Genomic DNA, 24,256 nt, shown 5'->3' on the forward strand with positions numbered 1-24,256 from the left:
TGAAACTTGCACACTAAGGAATGCTTGAATTAATCCCAGTCAATCATTCCAGTTGATTCTTTGTTGCAATTTCACTGATTCTGGACAATCACCGGGTAACAACCATAGATGATATGTTTAGTCAGTCAAAGCTCAGCTGAGAAATCCTTTAAAAATTTTTAGGCATGAGGGAAGTGCAGCACTTTTACATATGTGTTTGATAGCCTTGATGTCCAAATCAAAAAAAAAATAGCGGATAGCATAGCACTTTTGTCTGTGCTCTGGGGTCAATACTGTTAGGCACCTGATGGCTAGCCATTTTTAGTTTTCACCGATTCTCTAATTTTTGGTAGTTTCGGAAAACTCACTGAGATCTGTCCTCCTAGGTGCAAATTCGCGAAAATCTTGAAAATATGCATTACAGTGTACTTTTTCAACATTTGTCTGTGCTCTGGGGTCAAATTGACCAAATTGAAATGCTATAACTTTTTAATGTTTGCCAATTTTGGATTTTCAGTATTTCGAAAGATAATTTAATCATCTTGGTCGTTACCAAGATTGACTATGGTGGGCGGGTACATCAGGGGCAGGGTTTCGTAAAAAGGTACAAAAACGGATTTTTCATGCTTTATTTTACTTATAAATCCTACCATTTTGAACTGCACCTTTTCAAAGGTTATTTAGGGAAGGCGTGATTTGACATGGACGTTGGTGCAATCCGGTATCGTGGTATTGGCATTTTTTACGAAGAAAAAGTAATGCACACTGGAGTGATTTTTTACGTGGTTTTAATAGGTGGATTTTGTGATTGACATGGGTTTTTAATTTGGGCGATTTGTACTTTACTCGAACGTATCTTCCATTAAAAATCTAATTTCGCCAGGTTCGTTTGACGCGTGTTCTTGAAGCGGGTTTCAATTTTGTGTTTTGCGGGTTTGGATTTTGTTTTAGTCCAATAATTGAAATTGTTGAAATTATTATGAAATTTAGGCGATTTCTTGAAAGATAAATCATTTCAAAATTTAAGTTCAAAATACTTACTGATGATAACATCGCATCAAATTTTATTAAAAATTTAAGTAGTTTTTCCTTTCTTTTCCACGATTGTTGTCAAAAATAGGACAAGATGCATGGATTGGAGATTGTTCAGTACAACAACTCACATTTGAGTTGAATAAAGTCAACTTTAGGTAAACTAAAGTTATAAAACTCTGAAACAGTAAATGAAATAATTTACTGAAACAGTAAATTAAAAAACTACTTGAGCATTAGCATTAGCATTTAGCAGTTCGCACAAATTCGTAGGTGGTACAAGCCAAAACTATTGTATGAGAGTAGCATCGCTTTCATCCGTTACCACTGATATTGATTTGGGACTAATCAGCATCTCTTAGATGGAAGCAATGCACTCTCAAATAGTCGAGATCTGTCCTGGCCACGTCCTTGCGAATGCTGAGGAAGGGGAAGGATGGTTTGTTGGACACCTACTTAAGAAAGATGCAGAGAACTCTACGACCTCTCATAGGTACCACGGGAGCTTTTGGGATTGCGTGGAAGGTTATAACAGTAGGAATCGTTCTGGTATAACGTGAAATACAGAAAGAACTAAGATAGAAATACAAAGTAGGAAAGGGATGAGCCAGGAATTGAACCCACGACCTCCTACTTATAAGGCAGAAGCGGTAGCCCCTAGACCACCGAGCTCGTCTCACAGTAAATTAAAAAAAAATCGATTATGCTACAGGCCCCTGGGCTTTGAATACTACCCGTCTGATTAGGGCAGGGCACGGTGTTCAACCTTAATTTTTATGCAGAAGTTAACTAAAAACTTTTTAGAGCCATCGGGAAAGTAAGTACAGTGCGTGTGTTATTCGTCGTCAAAAATATATTTTTGATATTCGGCGGATAATGCGCTTGTATTGCGCTTCGATCCGGTTAAGACAAGTGCGATCTTCTATAGCTTGCAATAGCCATCGGGAAAGTAAGTACAGTGCGTGTGTTATTCGTCGCGGGCCGGAGAAAGAAATATCTTTTTGATATTCGGCGGATAATGCGCTTGTATTGCGCTTTGATCCGGTCAAGTAAGTACAGAATACTGCACGTCGGTTCGGTCGTCAAAAACTCGATCCTTAACAGTTTGCATATGCCATCGGGCATGCATATTGACTATTGTCCATGCTCGGTTCATAGACACGTCGAATGATCTGGTATCGTTGTAGTTTGTGCGGTCGGGAAGTAAATCAATAGATATGCGTTTGATCGTGTTCTTGCTCGGTGTGCAGGTTGTTAGTTTGTTCTGCTTTGCGGCCGAATCATGGTTAGGTAAAATCACCGTGTATAAAGAATGGCACGGTCGTATTGCTTATTAGAGTGAATCCAGATCCAACGATGCTTACCAACTAACTGATAATCCTTCTTGTGGTTTTTGTGGAGACGCAGAGGTATACACGGTCTTCAAATAGCAAAAACCACCTACTAATATTCCATCCCTCTTCCTAACTGACTACAAGGACGTGGCCGGCGCCGTTATTGATCATTTGAATATTAGAGTCACTGAAACTTGCACACTGAGAATGCTTGAACAATCCCAGTCAATCATTCAGTTGATTCTTTGTGCAATTTCACTGATTCTGGACAATCACGGAGTAGCAACCATAGATATGTGTAGTCAGTCAAAGCTAAAGCTAAGAAATTAACTAAAAACTTTTTAGGCATGAAAATTATAGCTTGCTATCACATATTAAAGTTTGATAGCCTTGATGTCCAAATCGAAAAAAAATAGCGGATAGTGAAAAATGCATTTGAATGGGATCAATTCAAAGTGTTGCAAGTTACTCCATTTGACGGTAAGGTACGGTGGGGTGGGTGGGTAAATGGTGTAAGTGAAAAAACGTACTTGATTGATGAAGCACCAAATTTTTCAAGTCCACAACAGAGAGACAACTGTCATAAATATGATCAATTTCAATATTATATTCAACTTTTATGACTTGATGAACATGAACTATACGATTTCATTTACCCTTTTGCCCCACAGTATCTTTAAGTTTTCAAAACTTTGCCAAAAAAAAGACTGATAAGTCATAAAATATCCGAATCTCGAAAAAATAACGATAGATTATGAAAAAAGGCAGTAAACGAATTTATGAATTATTTGCACCCTAAAAATCATATCTTTAGGGAAATCTAATTTGATACTTTTTTAAAAATTGTTATCTGTGGATAAGTTTTGCCCCGGGAGGTCCTGTACCGTGGCTACACGTTTGCTTTGAAAGCGAATGGTCATGGGTTCAATTCCCTCTTATCGTCAGTCGCCGAAAGCGCAGTCCGTACGGTGGCGTACCGACACAACTGTTCTTCTCAAAGGCATTCCTTCAACGTATCTGGATAAATGGCAACTGAACAAACTAATGATCTTTGGACTAATCATATGGACAAATGGACACAATAGACTCACGATGAGATGGACTGGTAACGTCAATACTAACGAATTATGGACATCTAAAGCTAGATGTTTTGGTTGTGTTTTCGTAGTGTAGATGCAGTCTCTTTTCATCTTCTTGCCGTTTATAAAACTAACACCTTGGAACGCGCCTCTCTCTTTCCTCCTCGTGATTATCCTTATGACTGTCAGTGCGGAATTTCCAATGTTGGCTACGTGGTTCTGTACAGCAGAATACCATAAAAGATCATGGCACAGTAGCGGTTATGAAACACAGAGTGCCTACCAAATAAAAATAGGTATAGAGAAAAATGCTCATTTATCTTTAAGAGCCTTTAAAAAAATCACAGATGTTCTATCTTTGAGAGCGTTCGAAAAGCATAACAACAAAAAGTTTTAGTGCAAATTCAAATTGAAAGCAATTGATCATCAATACTATCGGTTGAACAAGCAATTCGCTTTAAGATAGTTCGAATTTGGCATGATATGCACTTCGGTAAGAAGTTGATTGGCCTTCACTGCCGTAATCTGAAGAAGTGACGTATGCGCCATTTTACAACATGCATGTTTTTCATTTTTATGTTAAAGAGTTTTATGAGTAGGTACTATTCGGTAACACCATTTTTGGAAAATGGTTAATACGTCACTTTTTCTGATTACGGCAGTTCATGGCGTAACTATTCGGTAGTTCAACGTCCACGGACTGATCAGTAAGAACGCTCAACGAAAAATTGTTTTCGTCGTTGCTAAGAATATGACCATTCGCAATACAGTCTTCATAAATTAAAAAAAAAATCATGTTCTCCTTCTTCTTCTTATTGGTATTACATCCCCCACTGGCACATTGCTGGCTCGCAGCTTAGTGTTCATTAAGCACTTCCACAGTCGTTAACAGCGAGGTTTTTAAGCCAAGTTACCACTTTTGCATTTGTATATCATGATGCTAATACGGTGATACATTTATGCCATATGTAGTTGAGATAATTTCCAACCCAAAAAATTCCTAAACAGGACTGGAAATCGAACCCAGCCACCTTCAGCATGGTCTTGCATTGTAGACGCGCATTTTACTGCAAGGCTAAGAAGGCCCCTAGCCTCATGTTCTCCTAAAACTGCCAACTCGTGATGAATTTAAACCGAATAGGTCATTTAGCCAAACAGGTTATTTGGCCGCATAGGTCATTTGGCCGAAGAGGTCATTTGACCGAAAATGCCGTGTGTCTGAAACGATCGTTTAGCAGAAAGTCATTTGGGTCATTTGGCCGAAAACGTCAATTGGCCTTAATGGCCGTTTGGCAATAAGCACTGATGTGAATAGTGAGAAAAAAAAAATGCGAAATCAGAAATGAGGAGCGAGAGTGAGGCCTCTCACTTCTAACTTCTCAGTGACGGAGAAGTACGAAATGAGATATGAGAAATGAGAAGTAAGAAATGACGAGTGGGAAGTGAGTCATTATTTTTAACTTCTCACTGCAAAAAGTTAGAAGTGTGAAGTGAGAAATAAGTAGTGAGAAATGACGAGTGAGAAGTGAGACGTCTCATTTCTAATTTCTTATTTCCCTCTTCTCACTGCATTCATCCGAACGACTCATTCGGCCAAATGGCCATTTCGGCCAGATGGGTTTCGGCATTATGTTTTTTTTTCGGCTTAGTAGTATTCGGCCAAACGGCTTTCGGCCGAATAAGTTTCGAATAATCGACCTTTCCCCCGTATATAGGACAGCTGCAGGGTTTGAATCCAAAGGAGAATTAGAAAATCTCTCACTTATCATGTCTGTATACACTCTTGATAGGTAGCATGCCGTGAGAGACAATTTTCGGTAGCGATAAAGAACTGATTCGGGGGGCTCCAACCCATGATAAATTTCTGTTAATAAGCTCCAATTGCGGGGGCACCGGTTCTGATGTACATCATTTCAACTTGTTTTACACAGCTGTGCGAAAAAAATATGGTCCCCTACATACCCCCCTCGGTTGGAGACGCCTATCCGAATAATTTTTATTTTTCCAAACAAGTGTGATAGTTTTGTTTCCATGGCTTGTTATGATTCGGAGAGGTTTTTGGCTCTCTTTAATCGTTGTTCGTTATCTATTGAGAGCAATTTCTGCAAACCCTGAACAGCAGAATGAAAGGAACCGAAGCACAATCTTTTTCTGTAGTTTATAATCTCTTTTATAAATACCTATCATCCTCGGCAGGTTTAGTCATCAACGTCAACAAAACCAAATCGTTGGATGTAAACACGGTGACTCCTTCCAGTTTCACAGTAGCCGGGCAACCAGTGGAGAATGTTGAAAGCTTCCAATATCTTGGTAGCCAAATGACGTCAGACGGCGGTACTAAGATCGACTTATTCGCACGGATCAAGAAAGCAAGGGCTGCCTTTGCTAGTTTAAGAAATATCTGGAAAAACAGGCAGATAAGTGAACGCACCAAAATACGAATTTTCAACTCTAACGTGAAATCTGTGCTGTTATACGCTAGCGAAACATGGTGTGTATCAGTGGAGAACACTCAACGGCTGCAGGTGTTCATTAACAGATTCCTGCGGTATATAATTCGGGCCTGGTTGCCTCACAACTGGATCTCAAACAACGAGCTCCATCGTCGTTGTCACCAGAGGCCGATAGCAACAGAAATTCGGGACCGGAAGTGAGGCTGGGTCGGCCACACTCTACGTAGGGGTGGAAACGAAATCTGCAGACAAGCATTAGACTGGAACCCAGCGGGACATCGCAGCAGAGGCAGACCCAGAGGCTCATGGCGGCGACGCCTCAATAAAGGAATAATAGAAGTCGACCGAAATCTACCCTGGCAACAGGTTAAAGCGATAGCTGGGTAACGCTCAGGATGGAGATCTTTCAAGTCGGCCCTTTGCACCACCGGAGGTGTACAGGATCCATAAGTAAGTAAGTATCATCAAAAATTCAATATACGGATTGCTCCAAAGTGATAGGCAGAGTTTACATTAAATTCGATTCAGATTGCAACGCATCGACGTCGTACCGCTTACCGGAAATTCAAGCTTGTTATACAATATCTGTATAAATAGCTTATAATGAAAATTTCTTTATTTGCTAGGGTTTTAGACAGAATTGCTTTTTGTGTGCTGCTTTGGTAACCAGCTTAGAACAGAGGAACGGGATATCATTAGTGTAACGTAACTGAAGAAACGACATAGTTGTAACGGCACTATAATCAATAATGTATCATGGTAGCTTTTAAATCAGAGCGCGTTTTATAACGCTCTCCATACTCTGTTACATATGTTTATTGCATGCCAAACGATCAGTAGCTTTTTTTCTCAAGCAATATCAACTATGTTCTCTGTTCCTACTCTGTGGCATCATTATTTGTTAGTATCACTATTCAAAGCAACTTGTCGAGGGCATAGAAAGCTTACCATTACGATTCAAACTACAATGCGACTGGAAACATTCAGATCTTTTTTTTTTCGAGAAAACTAATACAAAACCACAACGATCGGTCTGCATTTGCCCCTTGTTATAAAAAATATACACCCTCATTATCTAGTCAATGTTTAGTTCCCCTATTCTTATTATTTATCATTGAATTGTTAATTATCCTATCTCATATAAATATGCCTCATAATTAGTTTAGTCTCTATTCAAATAATATTGCTATATTTCCTCTCATTCCTTACCCGCCTACTAAAACTCTATTTGATTGCAAAAATTCTCATCATTGGCATGGCGTGTGTGTGTGTGTTTTTTTTTGTGTTCTATTCCGTATTTGGTTTAACCGTGTAATTTGTTTGTTTTTTCTTTCATTCAATTTGAATAATTCGTTCTTGCGAAAAATCGACCTATGACCCTATAGCGTAGAATCTAATGTGGGGTGGATGGGCGATTTGCGGAGCGCGCTGTCTAGGACACGATTAGGTCATCCGATCGCACCGATAAGCTTAATTCAATGAGCTTTCTTATGCTTTGCATTGTATTGTTTTCAATGGAAAAGAAGGTTCGTGTAGAACTTACAAATGGTAACTGGTTGCGTTCAGTTTCTACCGAGTGCTACTGTATCATTTTAATCGAAAACCGAATTAAACTAGACTTAGCGCGAGAAATGACCCTTTTATGTACAAGTTTTTATTTGTACAATTCTCTATCTATGTTTGTTTGTCATTACAGCATTCTCAAAATGTTGAGTTTTATAATGTTTTGATTTTAGTGTTGCTGAAGTTTCATTTTCCATGTTTCTTACTAAAAGGCAGTATTTGTTTTTGTTGTTTCCTTCTTCACTAGTCGGCATCATTTTTTACAAACTTATTCGAATCTATTTCACCGGTGACCGCATATTTCTGTAGCATATACCGAAGCTGTAACGTTGTCTATTTGATTTCGTCTATGAGTATTTTATCCGAAGCGTGTGTAATGTGTGTGTTGTATCAAAATGTTTCTAATCGGGATATTCACGGGAACTGGTCTCCAGTAGATACGGCGATGAAATTCTCAGCCGAAGGCCGTCCGTAGAAAATGAACTCCAGCGTTCAAAACACCATGCACTGTTCGCAACTGTGTGTGCCAGCTGATGTTACAGCAGATTATTTGTGTAGATTTCATGAAGCAACCGCTTATTGATTGTATTCTAGGAGAATCCCTTGTAATGGATGAAGAAAAATATGAGAAAGACTGCGTATGCCGAAGGAAAGGTGATCCTTGCGATAACGTCGATCGTTTTTGCCACCCGGATTGGGTGGGGTGGTTCTTTTTTCCGCACCTGTACGAAACATGTCTAAAAAGAAGAAGAAAAAAACATTAAATTAGCGATACTGTTATTCAGCTTAATCCTTTGGTAGCAACTAGTTTCAGTTGCTTCAGCCTTTTAGTCTACACACCTCGGTAGCACAGCCATTGTTTGCCGAGTGAGTGCATGGACTGGTTCCACCCGCGCAGCTGGTACAGGCAACGATCTCATTCGGTCCGCCGGATTCTCGTTTCTTCACACCCTACCAAGAGGGAATTCCGTTAGATAATAGAATTTAGATTTGTTTCAAATTTTATGGTTAGTCAAACAACAAGATCTTGGAGCATGTCCAAGAGACGTCAAGTGTAAAGTGTTAATTAGACATATTTTCATAAAAGCAAAAAGATCAATTAATACAGATGAGTAATTGAAAAGAACGGCAATTTTCAAAACCATAGAACCTATAAGACATGAGAGACATTATAAACCGTTCCTGAGGGCTTCATACATTATTTTATCTTCGGATCCTTTGTGAAATCAGACTGTGTGTAGTCTTTGATTACAATCTACGATAAAATCGACAAAAGCATGATTGTCATTACTCTACGCCACGCCCCACTCTACTGCAATAGGGACGGGAAAAAATGTTGAAGTCGAGTCAAGTACGAGACACTGAAGACGACCACACAGTTGTGGTCGAAATACGTATCTGCAAAGATATCAAAATAATTGGTGGAATTAAATGGAGAGTACTAAACTCGTCTTAGACGGTTGAATACATTCCACTAAAAAGAGCTTAAAATATTTTTTTCTGGTTGATAAGACTTAATTAACGAAAGCCGGCGACTCAACGAATTACTCATAAGAAGGGATCCTATATTCAGAGATAAGCGAAATATGCATTGAGAACTGTGTAAATCTGAGCCAAATGAACAGCGTTATTGTTGCAGATTGAGAGGTATTGCGATTGTAATGGAAAAGATTTTTCAAAAAGTTTTATCGAATAAGCAATTTGTTTTTTCTTGCGCAAGTAGAAGTACCTAGTCTAGTTTATGCATTGTGTTTTGTTCTTTTGTACTGCTTTTTTATTTCAGTGATAATGCACGGTTGGAGGATAGACAACATCATCGAAAAGTGTCATCAATTGCAAAGTCATGTACAAGCAAGAACATTGTACGCTACGGCAAGTGCTGTCAGCGTTTGATTACGAAATTAACAGCGTTGCTAAATCGTCTTGGAAAGTATTCGCCCATCTCCTAATATAGGATCCCTACTCATAAGTACCACAGGGTTGGATATTGCAAATAATTCTGTGCGGACTTTGACGGCTTGCTTGCTTAACACAGCCAAAAAGATAATAGAAGAGTGCAGACAAGGTCATATTAAGCCCATGTATTAAGCCCAAGCCCATGTAATTCAGGATCAATTACGTTTTATACTGACGGTTCAAATTGAACAACCATGTGGGAGCAGGAGTTACTGGCCCTGGGATAGACATATCGATTCCCATGGGAAGTTGGCCATCCGTATTCCAAGCGGAAGTTCACGCAATTCTAGAGTGTTCTGTAATATGTTTGCGTAGGAACTACAGACACTCAAATATATGCATAATGTCCGACAGCCAAGCAGCTTTGAATGCTCTGAAGTCGGCAACATGCACTTCAAAACAAGTTTGGGAATGCATTCAGTCCCTCCAAAATTGTCTTGTTGCTATAAAGTCAAATTATATTGGGTTCCAGGACACTGTGGAATAGATGGTAACGAAAAAGCCGATATGCTGGCGAGACTCGGATCATCAAGTCGGTTTACAGGACCGGAACCTTTTTGCAGCTTACCAACTTCTTCTCTTCGTATGGAGCTGAAGGTATGGGAATCTATGAAAATAGAAACCAATTTTAGGAACGCAACTAATGCCAGGCAATCGAAACGTTTTATCACTCCGAATGTTTCCATGACTGGCAACATCTTAGAATTATCTAAAAGAGACCTAAGCACTTAGACGGGTCTCATTACAGGTCATTGTCCGAGTCGATATCATTTGAAGCTTATAGGGAAACTTCAGAATGATCTATGTCGCTTCTGCGACATAGAAAAAGAAGATTCGGAGCATCTGTTATGCCGTTGTCCGGCAATTTTTCGAACAAGACAAAAGTTCTTCACCAAGGGGCTTATAGAACCACTTGAGCTTGGTAGAACAAATCCCAATTCGGTGGTGCATTTCATTCAAAGCTGAGCCGTGTTGGGGAGAAGCTGTTAGTCAAACAATGACGATCACTTCCAATAGCGATACGCCATAATGACATAGCAAGAAAAAAAGGGGAATATATTACAATAGATCAAAAAAATGGTCGCAGTAATAAAATATACCCGACAAGGAAAAAAAAAAGCCCATGTACTCAACTATATGAACAATGAGTAAAATTGGTTTGTTTTGTTACATAATATAATATGGGGCCCAAGGCCACGAAACGAGTATACAGAACACCGAATAAATCACAGAAACATCTCAAATCATCTCATGATTATGTGGCATATCTGTGAAATATCTGTAATAGATCGTGTGGTCATCGTGGATAATTTTACAAAGCGGACAGGGGCGTTTTTTTTAATGCCTAATGTTTTCAATCTTAAATTTATTCAGAGGTATAGTTTTAGGTATAGTTTTGTTTTTTGTTCTTTTTTGAAATAATGTGAGATCAAGGACTACAATTAAACAACAAGTGAAGATAAGAAAATTATGTTGAGCTTTTTAGTGGAATGTCTTCACTTGTCATAAGACGAGTTAATACAATCCCATTGAATTCCACTACTCGAGTCGAGTCAAGTACGAGACACTGAAGACGGCCTTACTGTTGAGGTCGAAATACGTATCTGTCAAGATACAATTAAGTGGTGGAATTCAATGGGATTGTATTAACTCGTCTTATGACAAGTAAAAACAAGTGAAGGACGGGTTTCAGTGTTCTAAAATTATTGATTGTGATGTTGTTGACATGTTTCGATGATGGATTTTGGCATTGATTGTAACAGAAAATGAACAAAAACAAAACAGATGGATGAGAACGGAGAGATGAAAATATTTTGATAGACAAGGCGACAGAGAGGAAATGCGCAAAGTATCAAACTCTACACCCAACCGGCGGTTGTTAGATTTTCAAACAATTCTGTATAAGAATCTACCAAAACCTGCATAAGAACCGGGCATATGCGAAATTGTTAGATTTTTATACAATTATGAACCCAAAAAAAAAATTGTTTGGCTCTTTTTTGTCGCTTGTTTCGCATGCGCATCCAAGAAAAATTGATTCCCTGCTCTAAATCAAGGCCCGCCAACAGGAGATCGAAGTAGGTCGCGATATAAAGTGCCAGCCACATTGTGTGTGTGTGTGTGCGTCATCCTCTATCCCTCACCCAACCGGGGGTGTTGATTAGGTAGTACTAGGGTAAGACGGTATAATATGCCCCCCCTAAGGCAACTCCTTGATATCTTTTTACTTTTCAACGCAATTTATGCAAACTTTGTGTTATTTGGTAGTCCAGGAAGTCGCAAATGCATTGCCCGTGAGTAGTCATATAAAAATATTACAGATAACACGTGATAAAGCTTTTTTGAAAAGTCGTGAAAAAATGAATTTCAAATAGTGCCTGGGCAATACGCCCCACCTTAACCAAAGACGTTTCATAGCCCTTCATTAGTATTTTATCAATCCCATAATAAAAAGGCTACAAATCCTTATGCGCTTGACATTAAAAAACCAACATAGGTCCATTTAAGCAGGTGTGAATTACATTTCAATATTTTCCATACAATTTGGAAGCAGCTGCTGCAGGCTCGCTGCGCTTGTGTTCAGTTGGTAAGGGCATATCGTCCTGCCTACACTGGGGCGTTTTGGCCAGTGAAACATGTTTTCGAAAATCGTTACATTTTTGTAGATGGTAGCAATTTTATATCATATTAACCACTGAGAAAAGTTATTTTGTTGCCCAACTGAGTGTTCCAGTGCAAGTTTTGCGGACAGTATGCCAGAGTCGCTCCAGAATGTTGAGCAAACAAACATAAAAAGTTACATCAAAACTGTGACTTTTTGTATTCTGCTATTATTTTCATTGTGTAATACAAAAATACTTTCACATTCACATAGTATGATGGGTTTACAAATACTTATAGGTACCAACTGATTTTGACCCTTAAATAGTTATAGTTTTCTAGAAATCAAAGGGGGGCGTTTTGGCCAGGTGGGGCGCATTTAGGGTGGTCTAACCGGTAGTACCGAAACCGGTAATACCGGTATTAGAGACGGAAAATACCGGTATTTTCGGTATTTCAAATTTTTCTGTCAGTATAAAAAATCTCGAATAATTTTCACCTACTTATATCAGCTCAACTGCCTGTAATCGCTTATCTGTCCCATATAAACAGGAAATCCAGCATAGATGGGGCAAATATTCGGTTGCAAGCAGTAAAGACTCATCGTGCAAAAAATTCAACAATTAAATGCGCGTATGAGTAACATTGCCCAAGTAAGCATCATTGACGACGTTTACGCTACAACAAAAATCGACCAAAATCGTCAATAATCATACCTGTTGCTTCATTCTCTTAGACATCTGTCAAACTGCGAATGAATTTTTCTTCAATTAACATTGTTGATATCGTGGAGAATTTTCCCGCTATGTATGAAATTGTGAAAAAGGTACGTGCCGTAGTAGTTCTTTTCCGGAGATCACCTGTGAAAAACGATTTTCTGCAAAAATATGTCCGTTCTGAATTAGGAAAAGAATTTGAATTAGTGGCTGACGCCAAGGCACGCTGAAATAATTCAAGCCCTAGAACCTGTTCAAGCTGTTGTGGAACTACTGCTCTGTGAGTTCTCTGTGCGTTCCAATTTACGTTGGAACTATTATCAAATCAAGCCACAGAAATTTTCGCCACTATTTCGATGCTTTTAAAGAATAAATCCAAGAGAGACCAAGAGATCAAATACGCCGATCTTTTTGTTTTTCGAAAAATTCTGCCGTGACGCAATTCTCGCTTAACTTTTCAAAAGGACCTAAGTAACATTTTTTTCATGAATTAATTTGAGTACTGCAATCAAAAGCTTTAATCTTGGTCTGTTGATTGCGCTATTCAAATTAATTCATGAAAAAAATGTTACTTAGGACCTTTTGAAAAGTTAAGCGACAATTAGTCAGAAACGATTTTGGCATTTTCTTCGAGGCATCCAGAGCTACTTTGATTAAGCAAGCGTATGGGATCTTGAAGCGTCTAATCATTCCTGATGCGATCGTCGAAACTGAGATAACGACCATACCGTCCATACCTGACGATCGATACGAAGAAGATGCATGTATGGATATTTTTCTGGTTTATCGGTTAAAGAACAACTTGTGAAGAGACTGTAGCAGAGACAAACATTTGCGTTGCTGGTGGCAAATACGTTGACGCCAGGATCCTTGCATACAATCCGTAGGGAATTCTCCTACTATGAATCTGAAGGGATTAAGGACACTCCTCACGGAATCCAAGTTTCAAAGTGCTTGCGTTTTCGGGGGCACACCATTCGATACGGAGCCGGCACACAACTGTCATTTTTGTTGCTTTAGCTTTGCTGCGTCGCAGCATGCGTGAAAAAATAAAAATGACAGTTGTGCGTTGCTTCCGTAACGAGTAGTGTGCCCCCGAAAACGCGAGCACTTTGAAAATTGGATTCCGTAAAGATTGATCTTAAGGGCAAGTATTTGACACTGATTTTCGACGGACTTCGAACCATTCGTCCTACTTAGGTTGAACCAGAGAGGGCATTCTCAGTAGTTGGCAACAATGCTAACAAAATCCAATGCGGATTGGGAGATAAGTCGCTCAGTATGGAATGTCTACTTAAGTTTCGCTTTACCCAGCTCAACATGCAATGATCTTAACATTTGAAGTTTGTCAACAAACATTGTTTTTCATTCAAAAGTCCAAATCAAAAGTTTTTCTTTTACTACCTGAAACCGGTATTCTACCGGTATTACCGGTATTGACTCCATCAAATACCGAATACCGGTATTTGACATAAATGGCCAATACCGACCACCCTAGGCGCATTATACCGTCTTACCCTACGAATAATTTGATCAGATCTCATGCTCCGTAATGGTGCCCTTTTTATTACGACAACTAGTATAACAAAAGGGAATCACATCTGAAGCAAGAAATGTTTCTTCAGGCTGTGGAGGGAAAGGGATGTACAAGTTGTTCATAACAGGTACAGCAAAACTTCACAAGGACGCCCTTATTCATACTAACTACTCAGGGAGTAGAAGGTCAAGAAGAGCCACCGTTGCTAGCTAAAGCGTGAACCGGATACCTGGGACTCCCACAATATCCGCGGCAATAGCAACAAACGATGCCCTGTACGTATTTAATGCATATTTTTTATAGATTGGTAAAGCAATGAGAGAAAGAAAAGTAAAGAACTGGAACGTGCTCACCAATTTAGTTTGTCCAGAAGAGCTTCAATTTTGAACAGCGAACACCACAGATATACGAAGAGACCACATAATTTCCTAAAGTCATTTAATTTTCTTCTCACTAATGTTTGCTGTATTGTTCGGTAGCCATTACACTTTGACCACGACGTCGAATGGTAGCACACATATTGGTACTAGATCAAACCGCAGAACATTTCGGGTAGCTGGTCCCTGGCCCTATCGAGGAATGTAGATCACTTCTTAAACGGATAAGTTGAAGGACATGTGCTGATGAATTTGAATAAATTCCACAGAAATATTTTGTCATATACAGAAACAGACCAAAATTTGTGACAGCGAAATTATGTTGCACCCATTCACACGCGATGTCTACTTCGATCTTTCAATTCATGTATATAAAGTGCCAGCCACATTGCAATCAAATGTAATATTTTCATTGAATAGTGGAGCTTGGGATGAAAATAGTAGGGTAACGGTACCAATAGTGGAGGTATAGTAGATCAAAAAATTTTTTTTTTTAAATTGATAGTTAATGGAAATTTACTGCTTTTATATCTTAGCCGCTAAATAAACTAGTAAATTTGCTATCAATAATGAGATTTATTCCATTTAACGTCAGCAACTACCAAATATTGATTGCACCACTAATGGGTACACTGTTCCTTTAGTGACGGTAAAAAATAATTTTGGTTCCTATAGTGGTCCTATCCATTGATTTCTCATGAGACTCGTCACTATTGGTACACTATTGGTACAAGAGAGTCAATTTTATTAAACGAAATCATTGTTTTCATAGTTTTTCAAGCAAAATCTTAGGAGTTAAGTTAGTTAAGTTACATTTAACAGGATATTTAAAGCACGACGCATCAAATGAAACCATCGTAAAATGTATAATGATGATAATTGTCATTAAAACCCCACTACCTCCACTAAGGGTACGGTTACCCTAGTGCTATCCTGATAGATCTTATCTTATGTTTACCGGACGTAGTTTCAATTTAAAAGTGTAGAAATCTGATACAAAAACACCACAATTTACAACCCACTCTTATTATTTCAAAAGCAACCTAGTTTATAAACCCCAATATTAAAACAATTATCAAAGTATAATTAGAATTTCACTCCTTGCCAGTTAGTTCACTGTTCAACAGCTTGTCCTATAGAGTGGAATCTAATAGTCCCCCTTTTCATGAAATGTTATCAACAAAAAAAAAGCCAATAAAAGTGTGATCAAACGCGATTTAGAAGTGCAGAACGATCTCAAGACTTTGTTCTGTCTTGTACGGTTGAAAAGAATATAATTAGTGCGCGATCGAACGTGTTTTGGAAGGGCAGAACGATCTCGAGATCCGCGGCATTTTGTTTTGCTTGGTGCGGTCGAAAAGAAAATAATTAGTGCGTGATTGAACTGATTTCGAAACGCAGAACGGTCTCGAGATTCACATTATTTTGTTCTGTCTTGTGCGGTCGATAAGAAAATAACTAATTCACGATCAAACATGTTTTGGAAGCGCAGAACGATCTTTTCACCCACATTTTTTTGTTCTGCCTTTTGCGGTTGAGAAGAAAATTATTAGTGGGTTATTGAATGAAATCTGCGTTATTTTGTTCTGCCTTGTGCGGTCAGAATGAATATAATTAGTGCGCGTTCGAACGCGATTGGGAGCGTAGAACGATCTTGAGATCCGTGTTATTTTATTTCGCCTTGTGCGGAAGAAAAGAAAATAATTAGTGTGTGATCAGAAGCGTTTCGAACTGCAGAACGATCTCGAGATCCGTATCACTTTGTTCTGCTTCGTGTGTTCATACCAAAACGAGCCTAGCTACATTCCCAGTGATTTCTCGTGGAAGTATGCGGGCAGCAGGGACTATGTCCAAGGGCTTGACGATCTCTCCCCAGGCCATCTGCGAGTTGTGGGTCTTGCCTAGGATGTGGTGAGGTTTGACAGTGGGCCCTGTTATACTCCTGTGAAAAGCTGCATGTATCCGCAAGTAGCCCACCGAAGCGACCGTGTGCCGCTCAAAGCGCACAAGCCTAAGTCCTGGTGTCAGGTGGGACACAAAACAGACCTGACACGACGGCCCTCCGACCAGACAGGAGATTTGCGGAAATTTGAGGAAATGTATAGACCGATCATCGGAGCGGATAGTCCGCACACCGTATCGAATTATAACGGCCAACGATGCATAAACTTCGCAGCCTCCCGCGGAATGGTAGTCCGAAGCACCTTCTTTCCCCGCAAAAACATCCACAAGGCCACATGGAGATCACCTAACCAAGAAACGGAAAACCAAATCGACCACGTATTAATCGACGGTAAATTCTACTCTGACATCACGAACGTCCGCACTTACCGCAGTGCGAATATTGAATCCGACCACTACCTCGTTGCAGTATGTCTGCGCTCAAAACTCTCGACGGTGTACACCACGTGTCGGAGTCGTCAGTCACGGCTAAATATTGGGCGGCTACAAGACGGTAGACTAGCCCAATACTACGCGTAGCAGCTGGAAGTGGCACTCCCAACGGAAGAGCAACTAGGCGCAGCGTCTCTTGAAAACCGCAACCGCTTCACTAGGCACGGTACCCCCGGATCAGAGAAACGACTGGTATGACGGCGAATGTGCCGCATGGGCGAGATTGCTGCAACACCGCACGAGGGCGAACGAGGCATAATACAAACGGGCGCGGAACAGACAAAACTCGATTTACCGGAGGAAAAAGCGCCAGCAGGACGATCGAGACCGTGAAGATACGGAGCAACTGTCCCGTTCTAATAATACACGGAAGGTCTATGAGAAGTTAAACCACTCACGTAACGTTATGGCGGTCTGTTGATGAACCTGGGAGAAGGCGCGCAGGACATAATTTTACCGGCTCCGGATCTCCAGAAAATCCAGGAGGAGATTGGCCGGCTGAAGAAAAACAAAGCCCCTCGGGTTGACCAACTACCAGGAGAGTTATTTAAATACGCGGTGGTGAGGCACTGGCTAGAGCGCTGCACTGGGTCATTACCAAAATTTGGGAAGAAGAAGTTTTGCCGCAGGAGTGGAAGGAAGGTGTCGTGTGTCCCATCTACAAAAAGGGCGATAAGCTGGATTGTAGCGACTACCGCGCAATCACATTGCTGAACGCTACCTACAAGGTACTCTCTCAAATTTTATGCCGTCAACTAGCACCAATTGCAAGACAGTTCGTGGGCAGTACCAGGCGAGTTTTATGGGCGAACACTTCACCACGGACCAGGTGTTCGCCATTCGCCAAGTACTGCAGAAATGCCACGAATACAACGTGCCCAGCCCATGCATCATCTATTCATCGACTTCAAAGTCGCATATGATACAGTCGATCGGGACCAGCTATGGCAGCTAATGCACGAACACGGATTTCCGGATAAACTGACTTGGTTGACCAAAGCTAGGATGGATTGGGTGATGTGCGCAGTTCGAGTTTCAGGGGCATTATCGAGTCCCTTCGAAACGCGCAGAGGGTTACGGTCCTTCGTGTCTGCTATTCAAAATCGCTTTGGAAGGGGTAATACGAAGAGCATGGATTAACAGGAGTGGTACAATTCTCAATAAGTCCGTCCAGCTTTTTGGTTTCGCCGACGACATTGATATTATGGCACGTAACTTTGAGAAGATGGAGGAAGCCTACAACAGGCTGAAAAGGGAAGCTAAGCGGATTGGATCGGTCATCAACACGTCGAAAACGAAGTACATGATAGGAAGAGGTTCAAGAGAAGACATTGTGAGCCACCCACCGCGAGTTTGCATCGGTGGTGACGAAATCGAGGTGGTAGAAGAATTTCTGTACTTGGGCTCACTGGTTACTGCCGAAAATGATACCAGCAGAGAAATTCGGAGACGCATAGTGACTGGAAATCGTACGTACTTTGGACTCCGCAAGACGCTCCGATGGGCTGCGAAATGGTGAGTTGACATCCGGGAAGGGGCGCCTAACATAGCTCTGGTCCTCACAAGTTCCAATACTCACGCTTCCACGGGTCTTCCGATGACAATTGACCGCCAGCTAAGGGTTGCGTACTTAGCTGGTAGTGCAGCCTGGGCACTGTTGTCCTTCTGACATCAGCTAGAGTGAGAGGGTGCGTACTGTGGGGTCTGCCTAGGATGTGGTGGGGTTCGACAGTGAGCTCTGTTGAACTTCTATAAAAAGCTGCATGTGTCCCCAAGCAGGCCCTATCAAAGCGACCGTGTGCCGCTCAAAGCGCACTAGCCTAGTCCTGGTGTTGGGTGGGACTTTAAACAAATATGACCCGACTGATCGAGCGTCTGTCCACCAAGGAGGTGCGGCTCCAACAGCGTCTGTTCTGGCATCCAGCGGCTGAGTATGAAATGCTATTCCCGGAAGCTATACCTAAGATGGCAGCCCCATCCCGGTGGATAGGGAACCTTGGGCCAACAACCTACTGTTCCCGAAACATCAATTTGTTCGAGAATCCGATAATGAAAGAATACGGACTGATTTTACGGCGAAGACTCTTAGCGCCCCTCTAACAACGGACACGAATAGGAACATGGAACGTTTTAACCCTAGCCCAGCAGGGTAAATTGGCACAACTTGCCAATGAGGCACGCCGCATGAAGCTTGAGATCCTGGGACTGAGTGAAGTCCATTGGCCAAACTTTGGAGAACACAGAACGCCGTCGGGACAAGTTCTGCTATACTCTGGTTTACGAGGTGAACACGCTCCCCGGCATCGCGGAGTTGGCTTCCTACTAAGCGCTCAGGCACACTCTGCGCTTATGAAGTGGGAACCTATAAGTGAAAGGATAATCGTTGCCAGATTTAGAACACGGGTCCGAAACCTTACTATAATCCAATGTTATGCGCCAACCGATGCTGCCGATCTGCAAGACAAAGAGAACTTCTACAGTCAACTCAATGCCGTCGTAGATAGAATTCCGAAGGGTGATATCAAGATCTGTTTGGGCGACTTCAATGCGAAGATCGGATCCGACAACTCGAACCATGAGCGCATTATGGGACGCCATGGTCTCGGAGAAATGAGCGAAAACGGAGGGCTGTTCGCAGAATTTTGTGGTAATAACGACATGGTGATCGGGGGATCGCTCTTCCCTCATCGACCGGTTCACAAGGTCACGTGGGTCTCCCGTGACGGCTTTACAGAAAATCAATTCGACCACATCTGCATCAGCCGAAAATGGAAACGGAGCCTTCTTGATGTACGGAATAAACGTAGTGCCGATATCGCGTCTGATCATCACCTCCTCATCGGCGAAATACGCCTGCGCATTGCGCGGATTCGTCGGCAGGAGGAAAGAGTTGGACGACGATTCAACACACGCCGACTAGAAGATGCCACGGTGAAACGGTCCTTCGTTGAAGAACTGGAGACGCGTGCTGCAGATATTCCGGAAGGTGGCAGCGTGGAAGACCAATGGACCGCCATCAAGAATGCCTTCATCACCACCAGCGAGAACAATCTGGGCGAACTACGCACCCAGAGAAAACAATGGATCACCGATGAGACCTGGAGGAAGATAGAGGAGCGAAGAGAAGCCAAAGCCGCGATAGAGCGATCAAAAACCAGAGGAGCCAAAGTTCTAGCCCGCCAACGATACGCGTCTCTTGAGAAGGAAGTAAAACGCTCATGTCGACGGGACAAGCGAGCGTGGGCAGACTCTCTGGCCGACGAAGGAGAGAGAGCCGCCGCAACCGGGGACATTCGCCTCCTCTACGATATCTCACGACGCATAAGCGGGGCGAAGATGAATGCAACGATGCCTGTGAAAGACGCGAATGATCAGTTATTGACCGACCCAACTGACCAGCTGAAACGCTGGTTCGAGCACTTCGAACAACTTTTTCAAGTGCCAGCCAGGCCATCACCACCTCGGCATGATCTGCCTAGGATCCGACGTATAACACGCGTCAATATCGAAGCTCCATCACTGCTAGAGATTTAAACAGCCATCCAAAGCATGAAATCGAATAAAGCCCCAGGGGTCGACCGCATATCAGCCGAGATGCTCAAAGCTGACCCCATGACATCCGCTCAACTACTGCATCGTTTATTTCATAATAACTGGGACACCGCAACTTTCCCGGTCGACTGGATGCAAGGTATCTTAGTAAAGGAGCCCAAAGAGGGTGACCTGACTGTGTGCGATAACTGGCGAGGCAATATGTTGCTGTGGACCGTTCTCAAAGTTCTGTGCAAAATTATCCTAGCCCGGATTCAGGAGAAGATCGATGCGACTCTCCGGCGGCAGCAAGCCGGATTCCGTGCCGGAAGATCCTGTGTGGACCATATTGTCACGCTCCGCATCATTTTGGAGCAGGTCAACGAATTCCAAGAGTCCCTTTACTTGGTATTCATCGACTACGTAAAAGCTTTCGACCGTCTCAATCACGAGAATATGTGGAGCGCCCTGAGACGCAAGGGGGTTCCTGAGAAAATCATCGGCCTCATCGAAGCACAGTACGAGGCCTTTTCGTGTAGAGTGCTGCACAATGGGGCCCTGTCCGACCCGGGTCGTAGCTGGTGTGAGGCAAGGATGTGTTCTATCACCGTTACTGTTCCTCACCGTAATCGATGAGATTCTGGTAGATGCGATTGACCGTGAACCAAACCGCGGGCTGTTATGGCAGCCTATAACCATGGAGCACCTAAACGATTTCGAATTGGCGGATGACGTTGCACTACTCGCGCAACGGCGCTCTGATATGCAGAGTAAGCTCAACGACCTTGCCGATCGCTCCTCCTCGGCAGGTTTAGTCATCAACGTCAACAAAACCAAATCGTTGGATGTAAACACGGTGACTCCTTCCAGTTTCACAGTAGCCGGGCAACCAGTGGAGAATGTTGAAAGCTTCCAATATCTTGGTAGCCAAATGGCGTCAGACGGCGGTACCAAGATCGACATAGGCGCACGGATCAAGAAAGCAAGGGCTGCCTTTGCGAGTTTAAGAAATATCTGGAAAAACAGGCAGATAAGTGAACGCACCAAAATACGAATTTTCAACTCTAACGTGAAATCTGTGCTGTTATACGCTAGCGAAACATGGTGTGTATCAGTGGAGAACACTCAACGGCTGCAGGTGTTCATTAACAGATGCCTGCGGTATATAATTCGGGCCTGGTGGCCTCATAACTGGATCTCAAACAACGAGCTCCATCGTCGTTGTCACCAGAGGCCGATAGCAACAGAAATTCGGGATCGGAAGTGGGGCTGCGTAGGCTGCGTCGGCCAAACTCTGCGTAGGGGCGGAAACGAAATCTGTAAACAAGCATTAAACTGGAACCCAGCGGGACATCGCAGCAGAGGCAGGCCCAGAGGCTCATGGCGGCGAAGCCTCAATAAAGAAATAAAAGAAGTCGACCGAAATCTAACCTGGCAACAGGTTAAAGCGATAGCCGGGCATCGCTCAGGATGGAGATCTTTCAAGTCGGCCCTTTGCACCACCGGAGGTGTACAGGATCCATAAGTAAGTAAGTAAGACGCTCCGATCGAATAGAGTTCGCCGCCGTACCAAACTGACAATCTACAAAACGCTCTACGGACACGAGACCTGTACGATGCTCGTGGAAGACCAGCGGACGGTACGTGGAGAAGGCGAATGAACCACGAGTTGCATGAGCTGCTGGGAGAATCATCCATCGTTCACACCGTGAAAATCGGACGACTGCGGTGGGCCGGGCACGTAGCCAGAATGTCGGACAGTAACCCGGTGAAAATGGTTTTCGACAACGATCCGACGGGCACAAGATGGCGAGGTGCGCAGCGGGCAAGGTCAGGTGGAAGATGACTTGCGGACCCTCCGTAGACTGCGTGGTTTGCGACGTGTACCCATATTTAGCGATGCTTACGTTAAATAATTCGGGCTTGGTGGCTTCACAACTGAATCTCAAATGTTGAGCTCCTCCGACGATGCCATCTAAAACCGATATCAGCTCATATACGACAACGTAGACGGAGGTGAGTTGGCCAAACATTACTAAAAAACAGAAACGAAATGTGAAAGCAATCGCTGGACTGGAATCAGGCAGGACATCACAGAAGAGGACAGGGGCTCGAGCGACGTAGCCTCAGTAAAGAAATAAAGGAAGTAAATGCACATATGACCTGGGCCCAGGGCCCTGTAGCATAATCAGACTAATAATATTAGCTACAAGTTACAAGTCAAAAAATTACAAGTACTCGTAATTTGTGTTGCATAAAAGTGATTCGCCAACTAATAATATTAGTACTTGTATTATTAGTAAGGTTGAAAGGACAAGTCTGTCAGGTTCATTTACCTGTCAAAATTCATCCGACAGTTACTGTCAATGCGGCGATAAATGATTTGTTTATGTTTTTCTGCAAGTTTGTGCATAAAATACTGCGACAGGGAATTTATTATCTCTCTTTAATTTATTGATTTCGTGATTTCATCCGGTTTTGTGGTATTGGCATTTTTTACAAAGAAAAAATAATGCACACTGCAGTGATTTTTTACGTGGTTTTATAGGCGGATTTTGGGATTGACATGGGTTTTAATTTGGGCGATTTGTACTTGCGGGTTTCAATTTACGTGTTTTGCGGGACTTATGAGGGTTTGGATTTTGTTTTAAGTCCAATAATTAAAATTGTTGAAATTACTTTGATATATTTAAAAGATATATCATTTCAAAATTTAAGTTAAAAATTCTTACTGATAATAATATCGCATCAAATTTTATTAAAAAAATGAAAATGTTTTTCCTTTCTTTTCCATGATTGTTGTCAAAAATAGGGCAAGATGCATGGCCCCACCCGAGATTGTTCAGTACATCAACTCACATTTGAGTTGAATAAAGTCAACGTTGGGTTGGGTAAACTAAAGTTACTAAACTTTGCTTTGGGTAATATATTTTTTCGTGGATTAAGGTAAACTACGTACACGGTTAGAAAAAAGTACCTAATTTTAGGTACTTTTTTTCTCTTGCATCTCCCTCCCTCTACCTTTTGTTGTCATAAAATGAAGAGCAAAATCACTCAACAAGGGCATTAAAGTGTGGGAACTCAACGTTGGGTAATCTCATGTTTACAAAAGTTGAGTGAAATTTATCTAACTTTTGGTTAGTTTTTATTCAAAATTAAATATATTTTACTTAATATTAAGTGATTTTTACTTAATTTAAAAAAAAAATAATTTTAGGTTCCCACACTGAACCCCCGATTTGAGTGAAAAGTACCTAATATTAGGTACTTTTTTCTAACAGTGTAGTGTTAGAAGAGTCATTTTACACAAAATTGGGTTATTGGGCCAAAGTACGGTTTCAAGCGAAAACAACCCACTTTTGAGTAGTAAGCACTCCACCTTTTGAATTCCTAATGTCAGCACTAAAAGTATTTCTGCTTTCTCCAGAGTTATTTGCAAAATTTCTAAATTCTCAGTTTTGTATTGGAACGAGAAATTTATTCTTAGTGCATAGTATTTCACTGTATAGTAATTTGAAGCACTTTGAATAATAGTTTCTTTCTCTGTTAAGTCGTTAAAAACAATAAAACGGTGTATATTTACTTTTTTATTTATTTATTTATCATCAGACTAAGGCCGGAGTGGCCTGTGCTGCACATAAAAGACTTCTCCATTCAGCTCGGTTCATGGCTGCACTTCGCCAACCACGCAGTCTGCGGAGGGT

The 24,256-nt window shown here is 41.7% G+C and overlaps 1 protein-coding gene across 5 annotated transcripts in view; it reads right to left on the bottom strand.

The window, feature by feature from the left end:
* Nucleotides 1-694: 694 nt before the first annotated feature.
* LOC134211033 (glutamate-gated chloride channel) overlaps nt 695-24,256 on the bottom strand; it is a 538,835-nt gene continuing 515,273 nt past the window's right edge. For 4 of the 5 annotated variants that reach the window (XM_062687560.1, XM_062687563.1, XM_062687562.1 and 1 more), the window contains 2 exons: nt 8,281-8,391; nt 695-8,177 (listed from right to left, as the gene is read on the bottom strand). In XM_062687560.1, coding sequence (XP_062543544.1) covers nt 8,031-8,177; nt 8,281-8,391 — 258 coding nt within the window. In that variant the 3' untranslated portion in view covers nt 695-8,030. The remainder of the gene's footprint in view (nt 8,178-8,280; nt 8,392-24,256) is intronic. The other variant, XM_062687564.1, reaches the window with a different exon arrangement.

Source organism: Armigeres subalbatus, chromosome 2 (genome assembly GCF_024139115.2).
Source record: "Armigeres subalbatus isolate Guangzhou_Male chromosome 2, GZ_Asu_2, whole genome shotgun sequence".
NCBI lineage: Eukaryota > Metazoa > Arthropoda > Insecta > Diptera > Culicidae > Armigeres > Armigeres subalbatus.